This window comes from Diabrotica undecimpunctata, chromosome 6, assembly GCF_040954645.1.
Source record: "Diabrotica undecimpunctata isolate CICGRU chromosome 6, icDiaUnde3, whole genome shotgun sequence".
Lineage (NCBI taxonomy): Eukaryota > Metazoa > Arthropoda > Insecta > Coleoptera > Chrysomelidae > Diabrotica > Diabrotica undecimpunctata.
The window spans coordinates 73,429,563-73,446,826 of NC_092808.1; the positions used below are offsets into that span (position 1 = coordinate 73,429,563).

Genomic DNA, 17,264 nt, shown 5'->3' on the forward strand with positions numbered 1-17,264 from the left:
TTTCTAGGGGCCACCGTAACGGAGGTGTATTTTTACTTGTGATTAGAACTAGATCATTTAATTTCATATCTGTGGTGGGAAGAAGCCATTTTGGGCGATGTTGTAGGTTATTTAAATAGTTAACAGACCAACGTTTTCAAAAGTATTGCTGTATTTTCGAAATTTGTTTAAAGATAGAGTCTGTTAACAGGCGTATTTATAACATTAATCTCAGGAAATGCGGTTAAGGGAGTACCGATTAAGAAATACCCAGGAGTTATTGGTTTTAAATCATTAGGATCATTAGATAATGCATAAAGCGGTCGAGAATTTAACATAACTTCTATTTGGGTTAAAACGGTTACTTGGTACTTTTTACTGCTGACTCCCAGAATCCACCCCAATGAGGTGATCGGGGAGGAATAAACTTCCACTGAATCTTGGTTTGAGCTACATAAGCTCTAATTTTATCAAATTCAGAATTTGATTTGAAAAAATTACTTAATTCCTTACGTTGATTACTGGCACCGACAAAGTTAGTCCCGTTGTCACTATATATAGTGTGGGATTTGTTTCGACGGGAAATGAATCGTTTGAACGTTGCTAAAAAAGCGTTAGAAGATAACTCACTGACCAACTCTAAACGAATGGTTTTGTAGCCATGCAAACGAAAATTGCAAAATAACATTTAAGCGTTTGCGCCTTTCGTAATCTAGAAGCCCTAATAAATAGAGGACCTGCAAAATCTACACCTACAGTGTAGAAAGCGCGCGAAATTCTAACTCTATCCAATGGGAGTGCAGATATAAGTTATGATGAGGTTTGTGCATTGAATCTATAACATGTAATGCATTTTTTGATAATGTGTTTACCATACTTGACCTCACTTAAAGGCCAGTATCGTAGGCGCAGATTGCCAACACAATTTGAGGACCACTATGTCCTAGTCTACAATGTTCCTTTTTAATAAGCAAAGAAACAAGATGATCATTTTCCGGCAAAAATATATGGAATTTATTATTAAAGTACATATCTGCATTTTGCAAGCGCCCTCCAACACGTACAATTCCAGAGGAGTCTTTTCTAATAAGCGGGCTATATCGGTTGCAAAATATTGTTGCTGAATAGTGTTAATGATGAAATCATGAGCGTTAGAAATTTCTTTACGTGTCAAAGTACTCTTAATTTTTTCATTACTATGTTTCATATTATATACAAATCTAAATTACGCAAGCTACTGCGTTTTGTGATTTTGAAAATTTAGAAAATCTTTTAAACATAGTTATCCAATTATTTGGTGAATGATTAACAACTAATAGAGCTATTTCCTTATACTTCCGGTAAATTCTCAATTTGCCCAAAGGTATCAATTTCATCAATATATATTTTGGGGTTTAGCTTAGGTCCCTGAAACCAAAACGAAAATGTTTTTTGATTAAATACACCGCGGGACAAGAGATCCGCAGGATTTAATTGTGATTTAATATGTCTCCACTTTAGATTTTTACCAAGATTCTGAATATTGGCCACTCTATTTGAAACAAACGTATTATAATTATTAGCGGGATGTTTAATCTAACTGAGAGCAATTTGTGAATCTGACCATGCGTTTATAGAATTAATCTTTACACGGTTTTTAAAGGTCGTTATAATTTTTTCAATCAATTTGACGAATAGTTCCATGGCTATTAATTCTAGTTTAGGAATGGTAAGCTTTTCAAAGGTACGACACGCGATTTTGCGGCAACAAGATTTGATGACAAGGAATTATTTGCATATCGAGCCACTATATAGATACAAGCACCATATGCAACTTGACTTGCATCACTAAATCCATGTAAATCTATGCTAAGAATGTTTAAGTTAAAAAAGATGAAACGTGGAATTTTGATATGAGCGATTTGAGCTAAATTTTCATTAAATTTCTCCCACTGACCTATTATGCGTAAATTAATTATCGGTTCATCCCATGAAACCTTCATCTGCCATAGTTCTTGCATTAAGAGTTTTCCCTTCATAATTAAATGGTTTACCAAACCCAGAGGGTCAAAACAAGAACTAATACTTGAAAGAATTTGACGTTTTGTAATGCGGTCTAATTTAGTAGCGTTATTTACATCAATTTTTAAATGATCCGATTTTGAATCCCATTTTAAACCCAAAATTTTGCAAGGTGCATCATCAAGATTCAAATCCAGTTCTACAGCGTTTTGATTAGAAATCTTATTTAAAAAGCGGAGCGAATTAGAAGACCATTTATGTAAAGCGAAACCATGCTGGTTCAATAGTTGATTCAATTCTCCAAAAGGTACTTCAAGCTCAGAAAATTGATCGGTTCCACCTAAGATATCGTCCACATATATGTTTGGGATAACAAAGCGCTAGCTTCTAGCGGAAATTGAGGGTTATTTTGTGCAATATCTTTAATGACGCGGGTGGCTAAAAATAGAGAATAATTTTGTCCAAAACTGAGACCGGACAATTCAATGCATTTAAAATCCCCAGAAGGTGAACCTCTCCACAATATATTTTGTAAATAGCGGTGTTTGGGCGACATTTCAATTTCTCTGTACATCATATTTATATCTGCAGTCAAAATAAATTTAAAGGTTCTAAACCGGCAAAGAATATCAAATAAATTATCCTATACTTGATAATCCTTTAGTGTAAGATCATTCAGCGAATATCCCAAAGTAGATTTGGCAGAAAAGTCATATACGACGCGAAGTTTCGTGGATGTTGCCTGTTCTCTAATCACTGCAAGATGTGGTATAAAGTATTTTATTTCGTTAGTGATATTACATACAAGTTTAAAGGTATAACTTTTGCGTATCTTAGCGTTAGATATTCTTCAATAACTTTTTTATATTCATTATAAAAATTTTGATCATTTTCAAATTTTTTCTCTAAACGTAAAAATCTTTGTTTTGTAGTAAAAAAGGAACTGCCTAATTTTTTATTTTCCAAGTGTCGAAGAAGCATTTCAACTTGATACCGCCCGGAATGCAAAATCCGCGTGGTGGTTTAAAAAAGTAACAATTTTTTCTTCATCAATATGAGACTGCGTAAATGGAAGTTCTTCGACTTCCCAAAATTTTTCTAACATTGTGTCGATTCTTGCGTTGTGTTCCTCCTCTTTATCTTGAATATAATGCGTATTTTCGCGAGATAAAAAGGAAAATGTTTGTGTTACAAAGGATGCGTTGGTATGACTTAGATATTTCTTTGATGTGAGTGGGCCCGCAATAACATATCCTAATTGAGTATTCATTAGCGTAGGGAGATTAGCCAATAGCGAGATTATTTCTCCTATTAACAGTTGAAAATACAAATTCGCGCCAATTAATAAATCAATATTATTAGGTTTCCAGAAGTAGGGATCTGCTAAATCGCCTTTTATTTCTAGTGGGATTTGAAAAGACTGCGGATTTAACGGAATTTGTAGCAAATTTCCTGTGCTTTTATCAATTATTGAACAAGAAACATTAAACATTTTGAAAGGGTACACTTGCGAATGTATTTCTATATCAATCATTTCACTACTTTTTGTTACAATATTATTTCCTAGACCAGAAATATTTAATTTTTGAAATTTTGTGTCGTACTGTAATTTTTGGGCCAAACTTTTTGTGACAAAACTTTGCATACTGCCCGAGTCCAACAAAGCCTTAATTATTAAAGGTTGGTTGTCTTGGGTGTAAATTTTAACTAGTGCAGTAGGCAGAAGACATGATTATTATTGCGATTCACAGCAGACAATGATGTAGAACTGGTTGGGTCCATCTGAAAATTAATAGGGGAATTTTCATTTGGAGTAATATTATTAGCCACAATATTATGGTTAGTGCTATTAGGATTAGAATTATGCCTATGTGAGTTTTCGCTTTGTTGGCGAGAACTACGCGGAAAATTAGAAGACGCGTGGGTTCGACCTTGCGATTGATATCGTTGCTGACCGTTATTGTCTAAATGGAGTAAAGAGTGATGATTTTTCGTGCATAATTGACACCTGGACAAATATTTGGCATACGATTTGGCTTTAACAAATTTCTGTTATACCTTTGAAACTAAATTTAAAAATCTGATGCGTGCGGTCTTTGCAAAAATTACATGATTTATAATAAAAATTTGTGTCATGACGATATTCCGCAGCGTTTGTGTATAATAATACTCTAGATGCGTTCTTTTCAAAATTACTATTACTGCGACTTCTAGGTTTAGCGTTAGATTCAAATATATTTAAATTATCTAATACATTATACCGATTTTGCAAAAATTCAAAAAGCCCATTAGTAGATGGCAGTTCGTTTTGATTGCGTTCGTTTTCAAAAGCGCGTCTAGTCTGATAATCTAGTTTCCTTTCTAAGATAAATACTAACGAGTCTAAATTGATTTCAGCCGTTAATTTTAAGTTTCTAATTAAATCTATTTTTTTACATGTGATATGAAACATCCTTAGTTTAAGAGAATTACATTTATTCATAGTTTTTTGATCGAATAATGTACAATACAAAGAATTTAAAAGCTTTTTTGTCTTCGTAATTAGTTTTAAGCGTTGATATAGTAATTTCTAAACTTTGATTAGTCACAGATAAAGATTCAATTAATTGTAGCGGTTGACCTCTCAGAAGCGTTTTTAAATAATAAAATTTTTCGCTATCAAATCCAAATTTGGCATTATTTAACACAAGTCCTTGAAACAAATTAAAGAATGATTGCCACTCCTGGTCAGGAAAAGGTTTAATTTTAATATCTGGGAGTTTTACATTAGAAAAACGATTTTGAGAAATGTTTGAAATTATAATCATCAGCGTATTGGAAAGTATTGGAAACCATCAAGACACGAAAGCTGCAATACCTGGGGCATGTTATGCGTAATGAGAGATACAACCTACTTCAATTGATTATACAAGGGAAAATCCAGGACAAGAGAAGTGTAGGAAGAAGAAGAATCTCATGGTTGCGTAACTTGAGGGAATGGTACGGATGCACATCAATTGAACTATTCAGAGCAGCAGCATCTAAGATCAGAATAGCCATGATGATTGCCAACCTCCGTCGCGGAGATGGCACGTGAAGAAGAAGCGTGATCCATAGTCGATAGTTTCCATTGCTGATGATACAACTTTCTTTTGTAATGATTCAGTAGCATTAGTCGTTGTACCATCAGAACTTAACTCTTCAGCTTGATCTAATAAATCTTGTAATTTTTTATAAGCTCCAAATAAACTATCATATTTTAATTGTATTAGCTGTTTATTATTCAAATCATCTGAATTAGTATTCAAAAAGCATTCATACAGGTCAATTGAGATTCAAAACCCCCAATTTGCTTGGTTAAATTCTGAGAAGTCATTACAGAAACTTTTATATATTATATTTTAGATAACAATATTATATTTTAGATAACAATATCTGGCGACCTTCTTCGGAATTTCCAAATCAACAATAGCTCACCGCTTCTCGACGACTTAATGGTGATTAGCTGGAAACAGGTAATCTGCTAGGAACAATTGTTCAGTGGCTTAACTTGATGACTCACATATATCACTTACAACGCGATTTAAGTTTTTACAAAGAAAAGTTCTGAAATTAAATATTAAGCTCGGCGATAAACAACTTTGACTAGAATGGACTCAAATTTTATTTTTTGCGTAAGTTTTCTAATAAAACCAAGATTTGACTTGCAGATAAATTGGTTTAACTGTTTCCCCATCCGTCTCGAAGTGATGTAAAAAAATGGTAAAATTAAACCGACATTTGTTCAACAAATTAGGATGGCGATCTTCCTACCATTTAGAGCGTACTAAGTCATGTAATTACTTCCAACTTGAAGGACCACCCACTGGCGTGGGAAATAAGAACACAAGCAGTTTAAACAATACGTAATTTAATAATTGAGTGTTACTACAACTAAGTTATTATCTAGCCAAAGTTTTAGCGCAAGTTTTTTTATTGAAACTGCCGATCACTGTCCACCTTACACTAGTCCGCGACACACTACACGAGCACTAATACAAATTAAAATGTTACTAATAATTATCACTTCAACTAAGGATGTTTTCTTCAATATTAATATACTTGATTAAGAATGAGCGTTCAACTTCTAACTATAAGCTATGTAATAATAACTAGGTATACTCAATACGCGAGGGTCTAAAACTCTTAAACCAAAAATGCATCGAATTTGATCGAATACCAAACTAACACCAATATGTGAGAGTTGAACATCTAACCAAAAAGCGAAAAGCGAAGCTGGGATACAATTTTATACTAAATACTTAAAATTCTGATTGCAATGCCTGACTATTGCCAAGGGATTTGCGGGCACAACTTCGATATTTCTATACAGAGGTGTTTACCACCTTTTGAATTCTTTCTAACAGGGAAATTTTGGGAATTGGTCGGAGAAAATTAATCTGTGGGTAAAAATATCTTTTCAATACATTATCGGCTTTCATGAGAATTTGCTGGAGAATTTACCTCGGTAGATTTTAAGACGTGTAAGTTAATTGCTACCAGTGGCGTAGCAACATTTGAATACATTCCTTACAGAAATTTATCTAATACGAAAGGATCGTGCCCTACAAAAATGGTAGATTGTTACTATTAGGCCTATTACTTAATTCGGGAAGGATCAAAACGGTCAGACCCAAAAGCGTGACAGTGTATCGAAGCGTTGCTGGTAACAGAATTATAACAGAGAAAGTACGAGAGACTACGTCCTATTTTGATTTACCGCGCCTCAAGAACTCATATCCAAAAACCCATAAAAGAATTAGCCAACGAATACGAACGAAAGCGTAAATAAACAAAGCGTTATTTTAATTTAAACATATTAAAATATATAAGAAAAATTATAGTCGTTTTAAATTACCACTTACCTTTAGTGTATCGACAAAAAATATTTTGACAGTAGAATCTAATAACCCAACAGCAATAAGCTTTCCATTTGGTGAAATCTTAACACACAATACGCTGTCTTCTAACTTTAAGGTTCTCGTATGCAAAACTGATAAAACTTTCACTTTTGATTCACTTTTTTCATCGATGATAAGCTCAAACTTCCAAAATTTAACTGTACTATCACCACCTCCAGTTACACATCCTCTCTAAAATGAGAAACAAAATATTTAATACGAACATGGAGAACAATATATTAAAAATATAATAGATAATCGTACGTTACATTAAGATACAAGATCTATATAATGTCTACACAACTTCACCTCAGTGTATCGAAACGGTTGAAAATGATATATAAAATATGATATAAGTATAACTCACCAAATCAGGTGTCAAATTTACAGACCATAGTTCAGTAGCATGTGCTGTAATTTCTTCTAAAATATCACCTGTTGAAATATCCATAATCAACAATTTCCCATTTTTCAATCCAGCTAAAAGGTGCCTATCGCCGGGTGCAAAGACAGTAGATAATATATACCTTTAAAACATAATAAATGTTAATTTTACAAGTAAGTGGTGAATAAACCAATTTTTAAAACAAGTCAAAAATTTAATTTTATATTTTCTAAGTAATCGAAATAATGAGATTGTTGGACTTTTATTTTTACAAATAATCCCTTTAACCACTTATTCATTCCAGCAACAGATATATGACTAATACAAGTATCAAATACAAGCAAGAAATCAACAAAATTAAGATTTTAAATTAATAAACTGCAATAGCAAATTTACAATAATATACAAATAAAGGCACAAATGGCATTGTCACATTGATTGATAAACGAACAGGTATAAAATTTCAAGAGCGAAAACCGACTGGACTTCACCAAATAAGAGAGCAAAAGACACATTCAAGAGACGATGTACTATAGAGAAAGTACTATAAGATACAAAAAATAGCAGAAATTATTGTCAGTATCATTGCCTAACATTAAACATATATTTTTGTATTGGTCTTCTTCTTCTTAGAGTGCCGTCTCCCTAGGAGGTTTACAATCATAAAGTTTTTAAGTACTGATATTTTTTTACTTGTATTTGTACATCTGAGTTATTCTTTCGTTGTAGTCAGTAAGTTGGCGTCATGGTCATTGTAAATATAATTTAAGATTTGTGTATGTTCTTTATAGTTTGATCTTGTCTTAAAGTGTCCAAATATATTTTTGCTATCTTAAACTTTAATAAACCTTTTTGCACCAACATTTGTTTTAGTAACCTAACAATTATAAATCGAGAATCGGAATGGGCTTAGTTACCACATACGGTGAGGTACTTCGGTGAATAAGTAAACAAAAAAATTACTAACAATAATCAAAGAGAGCAAAATACAATACTTGGGCCATGTATTGAGAGGTGAAAGATATGAATTACTGTAAATCATATTGGAAGGTAAAGTTCAGGATAAAAGATCGACAGGAAGATGCAAGAACTCGTAGCTAAAAGACCTCAGGAGATGGTTTTACCACTCATCTGCAGAAATTTTTCATGCAGCAGTTTCGAAAACTAAAACTGCTATTTGGATCGCCAACCTTCGAAAGGAAAAGGCGGAATAAGAAGAAGTTAATAATATTGGAGCTGTCTTAAACGCCTATGCAGAAATGATATTTAACGGTAAAATTATGAAATATTAAAAAACAATAAAACTTATTCTATCTAACCGCTTACGACCTAAAAAGCTGATTTCATATATATATATATATATATATATATATATATATATATATACATCATCATCATCATTAACCTGTATGCGTCCACTGCTGGACTTAAGTCTCCCTCAGCTCTTTCCATCTGTCTCTGTCTTGTGCGGCTTGCATCCAGTTACTGCTAAAACGCTTCAGGTCGTCACTCCATCTAGTTGGTGAGCGTCCTCTGTTCCGTATTGCTTCTTGCCTTGGTCTCTACACTAAAATACGTTTTGTTCATCAGTTATCTGATCATATGGCGACGTGTCCTGCCCAATTTCATTTTAACGACGCGATTTTTTCGATAGCAGCTGTTGTTTTTGCCCTACGACGTATTTCTTCGTTTGTGATTTGATCTCTCAGAGAGACACCCAACATCTGGCGCTCCATAGCCATCTGAGTAACGCGAATCTTATTAACTGCCTTTTTGAGTGTTAATGTTTCCGCTCCATAAGTGAGTACAGGTAACACATTGATCAAAGATTTTAGTTCAGCAATCTTTGCCGTCGTACATTTCCTTCGCCTTAGCCATACTTACCTATTACTAATTTTGCATCATCTTGTTTAAACCCCATTTTCGCAATATATATATATATATATATATATATATATATATATATATATATATATATATATATATAGCATAAAGTGATCTCCGCCCATGTTAAAATTCAGGTTCAAAAGAGCTCCGTGGTCAAGTGGACACCGATATACGGAGCTCACTTGACTATTCCATAATATTGACTCTGTCGATTAAATTTAATTATATGTTCCAGAAGGAAGGGCGATGAACATCGAAGTGCGTGATTGGTGGCACTTGATGACATCCCCCCTGCTTTGGAGACTCTGAGGCTGATAAAAAAAGATGATTTTATTAAAAAACTTAAGAAAACAATTTTTTTTACAAATCACATATAGAAAAGAAAAAAAAATGCATAAAATATATCAAATATAACATGAAATATATCAAAATGAATATGTCTATATTGTCAAATTACTTACAAGTCCTCTAACACACACTACACTCGCGTACACTCGCGTAGCGCGCACTTACACTGCACAAAAACACTCACAGGCGGTGGTCGGTGTTGTTGACAGCATCTGCAGGTCCATCCTCGACGACGTGCTCTCGTTCTACGGCGGTTTCGTCTTCTCTAGCTGTATATTTCCCATCTGCATGTCGCCGGTGTGTCGTAGGCGAGTTTGCCTGGGCCTCCGTGGTGCTCTGGACCACATAATGGTAGGGCACGCAGTGACTGGCTACTGCGGAGACATCCATTGCATCAGGTACTTAGCATCAAGTAGGCTGGCTCGTCGGAGATATGGCACATCGACGGTTTCAGGGCTGCAGAAGGTGGATATCGGCATGTTAGTTTGGTGTACTAACATCCGATGCTTCTCCCCGCTGTTTTCTTGAGTGGTTTTGATGCAGGCATCGTGTTGGAACTGTTTGCGATTTTCGATCGCGGAGCATGAGAACTCTAACATCTCGGAGTCGTGGTAGAGTTCGTTGAAGGTTGGCCGCCATGTCGTCTCCGGTGTAATTAATAAACGTATGAAAAACTGATTGCAACTTGGTGCAAGTTTCCATGTTTATTAACCTGTCCAACTATTGCGCAATATGGTGTTATATTGCGTAGTTGGCCGGTACGCTCTTATTGTGGCATTGTCTTGAAGAGACAATGCCATTGTGGTTTTATTAGGTGGTTGAAATAAAACACATTCTTCTAAGAAGAAAAAAACTCAGCTTCAGAGTCTTAGAAAGAAACAGCGCCCTTCGAGCAAAGTGCTCTAGGGAGCTACCCTACACGGGTAGAACCATGAGTTAGACACTACTATCACAACTGACTTGAGATCCGAAAATGTCCCATATTTAAAGATAAATTAACTTTTATATGAAACTTTTTCATTTCTCAACCAATTAAATGTAATTATATGTTCCAGAAGGAAGGGCGATGAACATCGAAGTGCGTGATTGGTGGCACTTGATGACAGTTTCATAATTTTTAAAAATTTTGTGGAGCTCATAAGTAGCCCTGTATCATAAATGTATACCGCTTAGTTCACGTGTATATATTATAGGGGTCGTTCAGATCTTTTTCACTGTATATTGGAACCATAAGTATATCGGTCTAAGTAAGCTCCGATAGTTTGGCAACTAGGCGATTAAGCCGTATATTTCCAGCGTATGTTCTAAACGGTTCATACGGACTCTTTATTTTTGTTATCATTACAGTATGTAATAGATATGTATAACTATCAAATACCTGTTTTTGGTAGGTACGTGCTTTTCTAAAAATAGCTTTATGGATACAAAAGGATTTCATTACCAAATTGGATGTATTTTTTCATATGCGGAAATTTCCTAATGTATTTTGTTAACGTCAGTATGTCTTTATACGTTTCGTTTAAGAATCCGATTAATAAGAACTTCTTTTATTTCATCCATTGTTTTACGATATCTTGTATACAGCTTCTTTATTATTTTATTTCTGGTTTTGTCTGTGTACTATATATAATTCTAGATAGTTTATCTTAGAATAAATATTTAAGTGCTAAGATAGATATTTTTGTGTAAAAATTGGTAGTAATGCGCAAACAAGGGAATAATGCTTAATTTATCTACCAAGAATATACCACTTCACCAATATTACATACTTCTGAATGTTTTATCTTGTATTTAGGGGTAATATGTAATCAATATAAGTGGAGTTAGTGTCAAATTTGCAATTATTTTTAAAAGCAATAGCTTACTGATTGTACTTTATATGTTCAGTTCAAATAATTAAACTTTGTCACTTCAGAAAAGAGCGATTTGAAGGGCAAAGTCATCTAAGAAGGTGGGATGAATCTTGTGCCAAATCTAGTTGTAGTTTGCCATTTAGTTTTAAACAAAGTTCTGTGAATGACAAGGTGTGATACACATTATCTTCAAGGTATTTATAGCAAGTCCAGAGTTTAAGAATTTCATGACACTATTGGATGTTCAGATTTGTGAAAGCGTCTCTGTTAGGGACATTGAAGGAGCACACCTGACTCTTTCCGGGGTTTGGCTTAAAATTGATTCATGGTCTATTTTTATTGTACTTTGATAAAATAAAGGCAGATATCGAGCACAGTTTTATTAATTAAATCTTGCCCAAGTACTTTAGCTCCCTAGAGCATCTTCAGGGGCATCTAAAATAAGCCAAGAAACGTTTTTTTAAATGAAGAAATTGATTAACCTTGATAAAAACTTACCTTACCTTACTTCGTCAATTTTGGGCTATCCAACAATAATTGCAGAATGTCATAAACATAAAATGAAACATAAAGTTAAACATAACACTACACTAGACAAGGACAAACAGTTTAAAATTATTTAAAAAAGTCGGAGCTATTCTGGTCGGCAACAGGAGAGAGAATGGCTCCCGGTATTAACGGAAATGTTAAGGTGACATGTGACATATGACAGCTTGGATGAACCACGTAGGTGATCTGTGACATAAACGGGTAAAATAAGTGTACAAAATTTCAAATAAATATATCGGCGCTATTGTTCAGGAGATGGGTTTATCCCAGAGATCAAATGTTACATGTATATTAAAGGTTCTGTTTTCGTATTTTCATTACTAAAAAAGTATATTTAAAATAAAAGCCTTAAGGTATTTTTAGATTCTATGGAAATTAGAATTTAGGGAAATCAGCAAATTAAAAAATACAGCCATAATTCTGCATGACCAACTTGAGACAAACAGTTGTCCCCTCTTCAACTTACTCAGTTACAGGCTATATCATGTAAACGCATACCTGTTTTATTTTCAGATAAAATAAATTTCCATCAAGTAACGGTCGAATCCATCACTTACTTAAAGAGTAGGAAAAGACATGCTTATGCTTTAGAGTACGGGTTTATACGTTATTACAAAGTACTCTTTGCTTTTGGCAATTACATTTGGAATAGATTTCACTATATGCTCCACATTTCTTGGCAATACTTCTGATGGCTTTTCTAGTAATACTGATCTAATTGATACCTGAGTTTTACTTACATTGTTTTGTCAGCGTTCTCGTCATGTATCCAGTCAATAGAATTGGTTTAATCACTATTTTATATATCCTGATTTTAGGGATTCGTATTAGACTTCTGGATTTAAAAGTGTTATGAGGGTTATATATACATCAGTTAGTTACCTGAATATTCCATTTTATATCTTATGTGACAACGTTATCTACGATACCCAAAATGCTACAATCTTTCAAAAGTATATGGGTTTATTGTTACGTTATGGCCTACTCTACATCCTTTCTTTTGTATGCTAAAGAACATTTATTTGGTTTTCTGATGACTGACTATTAGACCGTTTTTTTGATGCTTGTAGCATTATTCTATAGTATTCTAATATTTAATCTATGGATTAAACCGGATAACAAATAGATATTCATCACTTTCTCAGAGAAATAATATTCTAACATACAAAATCCTATTAAATTTCCAAAACCTTCCTTGAATATTATATTCACTTATGAGGGGCAGAAGCAATATCAGTACTATAATAAGGCGTATAGTCCTGGACTGGCTAATCGTTGGATAATAGGAAGCATAAGTGTAGCAGTTTTAATGTTTTCCTGACTGCTACCTGGGATCGGGGAGCAGAGATATCAGTACCAAGTTAATGCATATAGGAATTGTTGCTTGAACTTTATTATTATTAAATAGCACTATATTTCCTAGTAAAATCGTCATGACTTTACAGTAAGACAAATTTTCGAACGTTGGTTATGGAAACGTTAAGGACATACCATCGAGTTCCCTATGTCGATATCCCGCAAAATGGTTGTAATAATGATAATCGAACCAAAAAAACAGGAATTAAAATAGGCGTCAAGAAACGGTGTTATAAAACAGTCGAATAAATACAGATTCTCGATTTAAATATTCAAAAAATTAATGAACAGCTTACTAAAATAGAAATAACGCATATTTAAGATGCAATCCATTAATGGACCAAGGTACAAAGCACTCCTAGCATATGCTAATGATATTGATCTCATAAGGAACTCTCTCCCGTCCGCAAACGACATCTTTAACAAAGTGAAGAGAGTACGAAAAATGTTTCACTTAAAATCATCAAAATGAAAACCAAATACAAGCAAATCAAGAGAAGAGAGCAATTCAATTCATCTAGATAAAATAATAAAGTCAACAACTACAATTTCGAAAGTATGGAATACTTTAAATACCTTAGATCAATAATCACGGTTAATAATAATGTCACTAAAGAAATACAGAGCATAATTCTTCTAAAAATTTTTAACCTCAATATTATATCACTACAAATCCGTATAGAATAAGACATATACTGAATAAAGAAAGCTCTTATAACGATATTGTTCAGGAAAATAAATCGCTTAAGGTAGATCGGACACATGCATAGACGCCAAGATGTCAAACTTGTAAAACTGGTATGGAAGAAACTTAGCACAGAAGAATGCCACTTGGGTGTCTCAGTATACAATGGAGAGAAAACATCCAATTATATCTTAGAAAATTAACATTTCATTGAAGATTCGTGGAAAATCGATCAACTTGGAAAAAAGTTGTAGTTAGCGAAGACCCACCCAGTGTTGTAGCGCTACGTAATGAGCAACAAAAATGGACTAATGGAGCACATCTGCTTCAAAATCTTGATAAGAAATACAATAGATGATTGATGGATTCGAGAAACTTGAGACTTGAGAAAGGCACTCTGCCGAAACAGCTGTAGTGATAAGATACAATTAATTTGGTGTAAGTTTTGAAAACAAAGTTTTTAGTATTTTGTTGTTAAATAAAATGGAATTAACATACGACATTATATACGCTATAATTACTAGACAACTTGTATGATACGGACATATAAGGAGAAAGTTTCATGAAACAATAAACTACCCAATATTCGTTATGAGTGAAATCGATATGAATAAAGAAAATGAGGAAAACTATGGCAAAAGGTAAAAAAAAAGTAGTGATTAAAAAATGAGAGAGGTACCTTGTGGACAACATGTGCTTAATTAGGAACGAATTGAGATAAATAATCAGAAGACGAGAAAGAACATTTTAAATTGATAAATCTATACAATTTTTAACAATGCATATTTATAGGTCATTTTCAGAGCCAACGTGCTAATTGTATGTAAAATGAAACTTTTTAAGGTTTTTAATGTTTGTATGAAAAATGAAACCGTATGACACATAACCGTGAAATTTATATAGCAACCTATAAATCTCTTTTAAAAGAATACTGACACCTACACATTATCACAATATATTTTAATCTAAGAATAGGCTTTATAATTTACGAGATTTAATTTAATGTATTTAAAATTTTACAGGATCCGGTATCGTAATAAGAAACAAAATTTCACTACAAGGCATGGAAGCGTGTTATATTTGACTTTAGATATTCTTTTAGATTTTTTAGATATATTTCTTCAACACTGAAGTTAGTCCAATCTCTGATATTTCTCTGCCAGATTTTGTCTTTCTTTCCAAGACTTTTCTTCCCTCTACTCTTCCTTGCATGATGACGCGTAGAAGAGAGTATTTATCGTTTCGAACTATGTGGCCCAGATACGATGTCCAGATAGACAATTCGTCTTAACGCTTCTTCGTTTGAGACTTTTACAGTCCAAGGAATTTTAAGAATACGCCTATATAGCCACATTTCGAATGCCTTTAATTTTTTTAAAGATTTTGCTTTCAGGGTCTAAGCTTCTACCCCATATAGCAGTTGCGACCATACATAACATTCGACGATCTCAATCTAATAACCATACTCAATTTCTTATTTGTAAACATTGACTTCTATCTGTTTAGTTTACTCCTACCTTTTTGCTTTATCTGTTAATGATTTATTATTTTAATGCATGTATGGGCTAACCAGGTTGAACTATGTCAAATACTTTTGAAAATCTATATTAGATATGAATACGTTTTCATTATAATCTCTGCATTTTTGTAATAGTACCACCATTGTGCACAATTCCTCTTTTGTTCCCAATCCACCTCTAAATCCAAACTATGTGTTGTCCAATTGTTCTTCACATTTTTTATTGACAGACGCTTTAATGTTGTTATTAATCGGATGACATTTATGACTTTTATTAAATTTTGATAATCGTTACAAATCAAGTCTTTTAGTGACATATTATTCTTTTAATTTTTACTTCTCATTTAATGTCTATATTTTGTTAGTTATTTTTAGAGTAAATATATGATGACTAAAAACGAATTAATCAAGAGTAGTGAATCGATGCCAAGAGCCGCTATTCTATGAAGCTACCCTTCACGACGCCATCTTGTGGCGCTAGTTCCGTGACGCTCACCTCAGCATTTTACTGTAGAGAGAAAAAAGTAATACAATGCCAGTATAGAAGCTTCGCTTCAAAAATATGCCATAAGCAAAGATATAAAAGTATTCTTGTCATTATATTATATTGCATACTGTATTATTAACAAAATTTTTCATAATACATTCTGATATACGCTTTCCCTTGCCGCTAATGAACAGAAGTTTTTATTAACTTTTCGGTAATGAAATTATGTAGGTATTTAGATTTTTAACTTCTTACCATAATGCTAGAGTACAAAATAGGTTATACTCTACTGTATTTTTTTCATGGGGGTTCTATTTTTTAACAGTGTGAGGGATTCTTGTATTTCAGTACGATTTGCGTTAATTAATTTAATGATATTTCTGGAGTTACAAGTTTATACTCAGTTTCTGTTGTTCCGTTTATTTATCTGAGATATGTTATTCATTCTTCTCTAGGGATGTACTTAATCTCAATCAATTCTTTGATTTGGTTTTTGCCCTCTTTCACATTTTTTTCAAACCCTCCGGCGGACTTTTAGGTCTTCATTTTATATAAGCATTTTTTTTCTTAGCATTTTACTTTCACCTCTTCTAATTTGACATTTTTTCCCTTCAAATCATCAAATTTTCATGGTTTGTTTATATTTCGTTATAGTAAAATTCATATTTTCCACTAAGCCTAACATATGCAGCAGCAGTGTCATCAAACCGAAATAATCCAGTTGTGCATAACGTTTTTGTTGAACCATTTTTCAAATAAATTTTAACAAACACATCAAATTGATCATCCTTTTTACTTTCGTATACGATCATACTTATCCAAATTAAATTTTCAATTTCCAAAAACTTATGATACCTCCTCAATCCACAACCCTGCACAATCTACAATATCTATTCCGGCTATCGACATCAGTCTAACAAACCTAAGAAAATCAAAGATATCATCAACCGTCATTAAACAAAAGTTTCATACACTATTAAACAGATATGGCAATACCTACAACGAATACACCGATGCGTCAAAAAGTGAAGACGGAGTTGGGGCAGCAATTTATTCGGAAGACATCTCAGTTAGTTTCAAATTGTCGTCAATTACAACCATCTTTTCGGCTGAATTATTCGCAATTCTAAAAGCACTATCGTTAATACAAAACAAAAACCAAGAAAGATGTATAATAATCACAGATTCTCTAAATTCATTATCCTCACTGACTCAATTGTACTGTGACATCCCCCTTCTACTTCTTATTAAAAAAGAACTTAAAAACATTTCAAATAAGAACATCCAAGTTCATTT

General features: G+C 33.2%; 1 protein-coding gene across 3 annotated transcripts in view; it reads right to left on the minus strand.

The window, feature by feature from the left end:
• Positions 1–17,264, minus strand: part of LOC140443500 (WD repeat-containing protein 3) — a 730,789-nt gene that overhangs the window by 288,269 nt on the left and 425,256 nt on the right. For all 3 annotated transcript variants that reach the window (XM_072534812.1, XM_072534810.1, XM_072534811.1), the window contains exons 7-8: positions 7,267–7,426; positions 6,864–7,091 (exon numbers count right to left, since the gene is read on the minus strand). In XM_072534812.1, coding sequence (XP_072390913.1) covers positions 6,864–7,091; positions 7,267–7,426 — 388 coding nt within the window. The remainder of the gene's footprint in view (positions 1–6,863; positions 7,092–7,266; positions 7,427–17,264) is intronic.